This window comes from Rissa tridactyla, chromosome 2, assembly GCF_028500815.1.
Source record: "Rissa tridactyla isolate bRisTri1 chromosome 2, bRisTri1.patW.cur.20221130, whole genome shotgun sequence".
Classification (NCBI taxonomy): Eukaryota; Metazoa; Chordata; class Aves; order Charadriiformes; family Laridae; genus Rissa; species Rissa tridactyla.
Genome location: NC_071467.1, coordinates 44718176 through 44726163, shown reverse-complemented (window position 1 = coordinate 44726163; position 7988 = coordinate 44718176). Strand labels below are relative to the sequence as shown.

Genomic DNA, 7988 nt, shown 5'->3' with positions numbered 1-7988 from the left:
ATTAATTTTGTTAAATCGCTTTGTAAACATTTAAATCGGCTAATGACTAAGAGCTGCTAAATTTCAACCTCTTGATGTAACTCAAATCATTAATAAATTTTGAACCTCTGCTAAATCATAACTGTGTCAAATATTTCCATCCGTGACAACACCTTAAGGGACAACTGGACAAGGAGACATGCAATAGAAATTGCAGGTGTTCAAACATACGTTCCTACTGTTACGTGACCCCAACAGCACAAGAACATGCGGTGCCCAGAGAGAATGCAAAAATCCCATCACCGTTTCCCTCCTTGCACATTTTGGCCATGCAGACCTCATGAAGGTCCAGCCCTGGAAGCTGGACGTGCCCAGCCCTGATCAGCCATGCAATGCAACAGCACATATGACGGGCACCCGTAGCCTGTGAGATGTCACAGTGCGTCTCCATGACAAGCCAGGACCTCTCCCCAAGGACACCTGGGCCCTGACACCACAAGCTCTCTTGCCCCATCCCTGCCTGCCCTCGCCCTTGCCATGCTCTGCAACCCAGAGCTGCAGCAGATGACAAGCTCATCTGCACCCAGTCCCATGGCCAAGGCTGAGAAAGGTGAAGCGCTGCTGCTCCTCCCGGGGAGGCTCCACACCACGCCTCCACTGGGGAAGCCCCTCAGCAACTCTCCTGCTCTTGCCGTAGGCTTTGGAGCCATCGCCGACATGGATGGAGCCTGGGTGGGCACTTGGAGACCTCACCGCCCACGTGGCCTCATCACAGCCCATTTCACCAGTCCGGGACCCAAGTACTCCATCCCTGGGACAACAGGTAAAAGCACCATCACCAGCGGGATGGAATGTCCCCCCAGGTGGAGGCACAACCTCCCGGGGACAAGCTCCCACAGCTCCCTTCCCCTTCGCTCCAAGCCACCATGCTCTCAGCTGCAACAAGGACAAGCGCTGGAGGCCAGCAACTCCAACTTACTCCACCTGGAAACCAGCTTGAAATAGGCCGGTGCAGGGTGGTGTCCTTTCACAGCCTTTTCTTCCCAGGTTACCTGGCTCACAATCCCACCAAAGCCAGAGCCCCTGCCTACACATTTCAAGGGGCCAAATGTCCCCTCCCAGACAGCTGCTCACCAGGTCCTTGGTACTACATCCAGCCCTCCGTCACCAGGAACGGGAAGTACATGGCTCCTGCACAGCACATGTGCGGACTTCCCAAGATCAAAACCGAGGTCACCCCTGCACCAAGTGAGTACCATTTCTCCAGCCCTTCGCCCAGGCAGGACAAGCACACCTTGCTTTGGCCCTCTGCTATCCCACCGCCTACAAAGCTCTCAGCTCCAACCCTCTGAACAGCCTTCAGAGGCTCCCAGACGCAAAGCAAACAAGGCTGAGCCCCTCTTCCTGACCTTGCCTCTGTGGATGCAGGAAGAGCCCCCACCTTCACTGCTTTTCTACGCTTCTCCTCTGACCCAGGCGACTACTGCACCGGCAAGGCCGACAAACACCTCTACAAATGCCTGCTGGTTCAGTCCATGGCCTTCCGGCACAAGGCCGTCAAAGACGACCAGATGCCAGGTGAGGCAACTCGGGGAAATACGTGCACTTGCGGCCGTGTCTCCTCCAGCAAACATCTGCTGGGCAGCTTTGCAACAGCCCTCGGGGAAAGCCCACATGGCGGGACGCAATCGTCTCTCGACAATCTGGTTCATGGCCCAGAGCACCCACTTTACCCAACCCACCCAAGAACCGGCAGCTCAGGCTTGGAGCTGCCAGCACACACCGCCTGCGGCAGATGATGGAGGCAATGGGAGGAGGGGAAGCACATCCTTCCTGCTCCTGGCAGCAGCCTTGGCAGGCTGCTTCTCTCCCACCCTGGCACTGCGCCTCTCCCCCCAGCACTCACACGCTCTCTGCCCATTCCCCTTCCAGGTCTGTGCACCTACATCCTGCCCAGGCTGCTGGGGCCCAACACAGCCTACACCCACGCCAACCCCTGCTACTCCACGTCAGGGAAGAGTAAGCACAATGGCTTTGCTGAAGACCTCTCCAACGTGAGCTACACTCCTCGGCTCTCTCCCGCACGCAGATGAAGCTCAGTTCCTCTCCTCAGCGCAGAAGAGAAGGGCTGCCTGCTGCAGCCTCTCCTAACACACCCTGCACGGCACCAGCAGCAAAACCCAAGAAGCCACGGGTCCCCCTGCTCTCAGCTGTTAATGGCAGGAGAGGGGAGGCTCTGCCCACACCTGCTGTCCCTCACTGTCCCACACTAACTGCCTTGGTGGGGCAAAGCTCTCCAGCATTAGCGAGCATCTCCCTCCTCCTCCTCGGGGAAATGTGCCCCTCTGCAGGGGAGCGGGAGGTGCTCTTCTTCCCATCGCTCCCTGCCTGTCACACCGCTTCTCTGGCCAGCTGGCCCAACTGGTGCAGCCTGCCTGGGCACGCACCAGGGATCAGGCCCAAAGACTTGCCTTTTGCACCCAGCATCCTGCCTGCCTCTCTTACAGATGCCAGGGCCTGCCGCATTCCCCAAGGTGGAGCTGGACCTCTACAAAACCAGGTCTCCCACCTACACCATGGGTACCCGAGCTAGACCAGGAGGCGACCCAATGGTGAAGCCAGGGCTGGCAGACTACTGCCTGGCAAAGGTAAGGCAGCCTGCCCGCCTCTCCTCCTCTGCTTTGCCACAACCAGCCCTTAAGCAGCTCCGCCTTCCCATGGGGCTTCCCAGAACTCCAGGCAACCTTACCACTGATCAGCCGCAGGACAGCAGGCCTGCTCCCTTGCCTTGGCCCACAGACAGGCAGAGAGAGAGCCCAAAGAACACATCTTTGCCTTGCCACTGCCTCTGCCAGTCAGTTGTCAGTCTGACCTCAGTACCAGGGAAGGTCATGGAGCAGATCATCTTGAGTGCCGTTACAAGCCATAGAATGGACAACCAGGGGACCAGGCCTAGTCAGCACGGGTTTATGAAAGGCAGGTCCTGCCTGACAAACCTGGTCTCCTTCTATGACAAGATGACCCGATTATTGGACGAGGGAAAGGCTGTGGATATTGTCTACCTAGACTTTTGAAAAGCATTTGACACTGTTCCTCATAGAATTCTCATGGAAAAACTGGCGGCTCATGGCCTGGATGAGCATACGATCTGCTGGATCAAGCACTGCCTGGATGGGCAGTCCCAAAGAGTGGTGGCCAATGAAGTTAAATCCAGCTGGCGGCCAGTCACAAGTAGTGGTCCTCAGGACTCAGTGGTGGGACCATTTCTGCTTAATGTCTTTATTGATGATCTTGATAAGGACACAGAGCATATCATCACTAAGTTTGCAGATGACACCAAGTTAAGCAGGAGTGTTGATCTGCATGAGGATAGGGAGGCTCTACAGAGAGACTTGGATAGATTGGATCGATGGGCCAACGTTAACGGTAGGAGCTTCAACAAGGCCAAGCGCCAGGTCCTGCACTTGGGCCACAACAACCCCATGCATCACTACAGGCTTGGGGAAGTGTGGCTGGAGAGCTGCCTAGCAGAAAAGGACCTGGGGGTTCTAATTGACAAGTGGCTGAACATGAGCCAGCAGTGTGCCCAGGTGGCCAAGAAAGCCAATGGCATCCTGGCTTGTATTAGAAATAGTGTGACCAGCAGAAGGAGGGGGGTGATTGTCCCCCTGTACTGTCCCCCTCCCCACTGGTGAGGCCACACCTTGAGTGTTGTGTCCAGTTTTGGGCACCTCAATACAAGAGAGATATCGAGGTGCTGGAGCGAGTGCAGAGGAGGGCAACGAAGCTGGTGAAGGGCCTGGAGAATAAAGCTTATGAGGAGCGATTGAAGGAGCTGGGACTGTTTAGTTTGAGGAAGAGGAGGCTGAGGGGAGACCTCATCGCTCTCTACAACTACTTGAAAGGCCATTGTAGAGAGGTTGGTGCTGATCTCTTCTCACAGGTAATTAGCGATAGAACAAGAGGGAATGGCTTCAAGCTGCAGCAGGGTAGGTTTAGGCTGGACATTAGGAAAAAATTCTGACAGAAAGAGTGGTCAGAAACTGTAACGGGCTGCCCAGGGGGGTGGTGGAGTCTCCATCCCTGAATGTGTTTAAGAGTCATTTAGATGTGGTGTTGGGGGATATGGTGTGAGAACTTTGTAGAGTGGGCTTGATGGTTGGACTCGATGATCCCAAGGGTCTTTTCCAACCTGAATGATTCTATGATGCTATGATTCTATGATTCTGTGCTCACAGGGCTCACAAACCACAAGCTCTTCAGGAGCAAACCCCGCTGCAGAAGGGACAAGCAGACCCAAGAGCACACCTTTCTCATGCCCTGGGGATCAGCTGGCAGGGCAGGGGCATCCAGCAAAGCCCACCTGTAGCCAGAAGGGCTCTGCACCTGCAGCAACTTCCAGCACCAGCTCAGCCCCAGCCATCCCCTTGCCCTGCCAGGTGGCCCGGGCATCTCACTCCCTTTTGCCTCAATCACAACATCTTTGTGGCAGTGGAGTGGCCTTCTAAAAACACTCGAGGCATGTATTTCACTGAGGACAAGTCTTCTGCAGAACAAGGCACCACGCGCCCCTTTTGTGGCTTTTTTCTTACTCTGCCCCTTCCAGGTGACGCTGATCAAGCCCCAGGCACCTGCTCCCGCCTTCAGACTCCGTCATTCCCTCTACCCAACACCTCTAATCCCACCTATCTGACCAGCTCCACGCACGCTCCCTTCAGAAACTGCGCTTTCTGCATCCCGCTGCTTCATCTCTAAAACCCAAAAAATTTGCTGTCTTCACTGCATGCTTCTGTTTACTTGAGTGTTAATTGTTAATCAAGAAAAATAAAAGTTATTCTCTATATACGGCCTCAATCTCAAGGAGCCCTGCACTCCCCGCCTCTCCCGCTCTCACCTCATATTCAGCACTTTCTCACAAAAGGCAGCATTGGATTTTGGCACCCTCTTTTTTCCCATCTATTCGTTCAGCCATTTTTAGCACAGCACCAAGACTGATAGCCAGCCATCTTCGGGCAACAGCTGCTTTACAAAGGCTCCCCCCCATACGGGCCTTCTTGCTGAGCAGGAGGCTCCATGGTATGCACCATGGCAGCCCTTCGGTCAGCTTGGGGAAGCTGTCCCGGCTGTGCCCCCTCCCAACATCCTGCCCACCACCGGCCGGCGCTGGGCCGGCAGAGGGAGAAACGGAGAGGACCTTGGTGGCGTGCCAGCACTGCTCAGCCACAGCTCAACATGGCTGTGCTCATGACACTAAAGACAGCACCTTGACGGCTGCGATGAAACAAATGACCTGCACCCCAGCCAGGCCCAGGGCAGAAACCCTCCTGTGCCTGCTCCCGATTCTTATCCATACCAGAAACCCATAAAAAACAGGGCATTTGACTTCTTGGGGAGAAATCCAAAAACACTCCCCGTCTGTGGCTGCCATCCAACTTTTTTTGCATGTCCTGGAAAACACACACAGGGTGGTGTGCCGTACTTTTCAATGTAGGATTTCAACAGAATACGGTGGCCATGAAGAAGTTAAAACAGCGCCAGTCTTGTCCTCCTTTCCTACCCCTATGCAGCTTCATGTGCACTGAGCCTGTACACACAGCTTTTCTGCTCAGCCCCTGCACTTTACCTCGGAGAAGGAGCATCACTGTGAGGAGAGACTGAAATGGGAAGAATATCATCCATCAGCTTAATCCATCTGCTGGATATCTTCCAGCCCAGTCATAGCAGATCAAAGATACCTGCCAGCACGTCAAGTGTTTTACAACTGTCCAAGAACACTATCCCTGAGGGGTCCTAGTGTTTTGACCTGCAAAGTGTTGTCATTATACCCCTAGACATATCCCAGTAGGAATTGTGTGTGCTCCTCCACAGGAGTAAATACTCTGTGTCTGGCCAAGGAAAATTTACCATATTAACCATATTAATTTACCAAAATTCACACATAAATAAAAGAAATCTCAGTCTCAGCCTTCGTTTGTATCATAGCAGGGAATTATGCATAAATGTAATAAATGTAATCACAGCTGTCAGATTGGGTCACCCTCAGCTGCAGTGATTCACCAGATATTGCGACAAATTCTAGGCATTAAGAATCATGTTTCTACTACACAGCAGAAGGAATTATCTATTTTTGCCAGAAAGTTTATTCAACCTGTTTTGTCGGACCTAGAGAATTACCCCTGTCTAAACCAACACTGGCCCTGTAATACATTTGGTTTGGCCATTAAACAAATAAGAATTAGTGTGCTTAATATCCTCACCAATTGCATACTCCTGTAATGAAGGAAATGAGTACATGACCATACATATATATATATTCACAAGCCAATATCCTGCATGGAAAATGTTAAATATGCTATGTTTTGATAGGTTCTATTTGTACTATTATATTTTTCCGGGCTTTTGGTGTGAGGTTAGATTTTTGGGGGGAGGAGATGTTATAAATTAGCCTGAAGAGCCTTGTTTCTTAACCAAGGGAGTATTCTGCTTGTAGTAGCTTTTGACTTTTTTACTTTGGCTGGAGCCCATTACGAATTCTGTCTGTAATTCCTACTCATGAAACCTTTGATTGCCACCTGGGGATTTCTACCTCTGAGAGAACTAGAAACAGCTTTGATCACAGCTGTCAATGCACTAACATTGTTTTTTCCCTGAGACCTTAACTCTGATCTTACATTATAATTCATTTCTGGATTTAAGCCACATGCTGATTCAATAAAGACTGTCAGCAGCTAATAGGTTGGCTCACAGGAACCAAAGAAGAAAACAGCATTGCCTTCTCTTACTCAGAAAGCATTCCCCTGTTTAAAATCAACAGCATCCCAAGACACAGTTTTTAACATGGACAGAAAACAGGCAGAACAGGGAGGGTACCAACTCTTAGATATAAAACCAGGAATAATCACTACTGGAAATGTGACTTTACAGAACTAAGCATAGTAAAGCTTACAGAGATGTGAAAAAGATTGTATGTAAATGAGGGAGATATTTGCCCTTCCTTCAGAAATCCTAAATTATACAGCAACTTTATTTCAGATTTCTATAACAATCCAGTGCAATTTTTTCCCCATCAGAAGAGCACTCACCCAGAGCTAATATTATGCATTTTGTTTATTACTAGCAACAGTGACTAACAAAATAAACCAGACCTCAGTGCAGTAGGCAACGTGTAAAAGACCTGAATCGATCCTGAAAAGAGTATTGGTCATGGAGCATGCTGCATAAGCACGGAGCTTTGGTAAGAGGAGTGGAGCAGGTTGCTGAGGCGCCGTGCTGGCAGGTAGTACCCATCAGTGGCTCATGCATTTGTGTTGGCCAGTCTTTATCCCTCAGCATGAACCTAGGGACACGTGATTCACAGTGTGGAGAAGACAGTTTGCTGTATCTTGTACTTGTTCGAATTCATGATTTCCTATGAATAATGGCAAAATGCGCACCTCTAAAATAGTATTTTCAAATTACATACAACTTGCAAATGCTGGATTCTGCACCTAAGATGGAGTAACGCTGGTCACTAGTATAAATTGGGAGAGGAGTGGCTGGAGAGCAACCCTGCAGAAAGGGATCTGGGAGTGATGGTCAACAGCCAGCTCAATACGAGTCAGTGTGTGCCCTGGCAGCCAAGAAGGCAAACCGCATCCTGGGGTGCATCAAGCACAATATAACCAACTGGGCAAAAGAGGTGATTATCCCACTGTATTTAGCGTTGGTGCAGCCTCACCTTGAGTACTGTGTGCAGTTTTGGGCTCCACAATTTAAGGTGGGTGTGAAAGTCCTTGAATGAGGAGGGCAACAAAGCTGATGAAAGGGCTGGAAAGTATGGACCAATAGGAGAGGCTAAGGACCTTGAGTTTGTCCAGTTTGGAGAAAAGAAGGCTAAGTGGCGACCTCATTACACTCTACAGCTTCCTGAGGAGGGGGAAGTGGAGAGGGAAGTTCTGATCTCTTCTCCCTGGGATCCAGTGATAGGACACGAGGGAATGGTTCAAAGCTGCGCCAGGGGAGGTTTAGAC

General features: G+C 51.1%; 1 protein-coding gene across 1 annotated transcript; it reads left to right on the top strand.

The window, feature by feature from the left end:
• The first annotated feature begins 570 nt into the window (after window positions 1–570).
• On the top strand, window positions 571–4672 carry LOC128904773 (outer dense fiber protein 3-like). Its single transcript, XM_054189469.1, has 6 exons — window positions 571–802; window positions 1027–1227; window positions 1456–1557; window positions 1912–2033; window positions 2487–2627; window positions 4586–4672. The coding sequence occupies exons 1-6, from the start codon at window positions 571–573 to the stop codon at window positions 4670–4672; spliced, it is 885 nt and encodes a 294-aa protein (XP_054045444.1).
• The last annotated feature ends 3316 nt before the right edge of the window (window positions 4673–7988 follow it).

Bases quoted from the DNA above. Each gene is read 5' to 3' on its own strand.
- LOC128904773 (XM_054189469.1), top strand. From the start codon at position 571: ATGGCCAAGGCTGAGAAAGGTGAAGCGCTGCTGCTCCTCCCGGGGAGG. The intron at 1,228-1,455 runs GTGAGTACCATT...CCTCTGACCCAG, and splicing joins CGAGGTCACCCCTGCACCAA to GCGACTACTGCACCGGCAAG. The intron at 1,558-1,911 runs GTGAGGCAACTC...TTCCCCTTCCAG, and splicing joins CAAAGACGACCAGATGCCAG to GTCTGTGCACCTACATCCTG.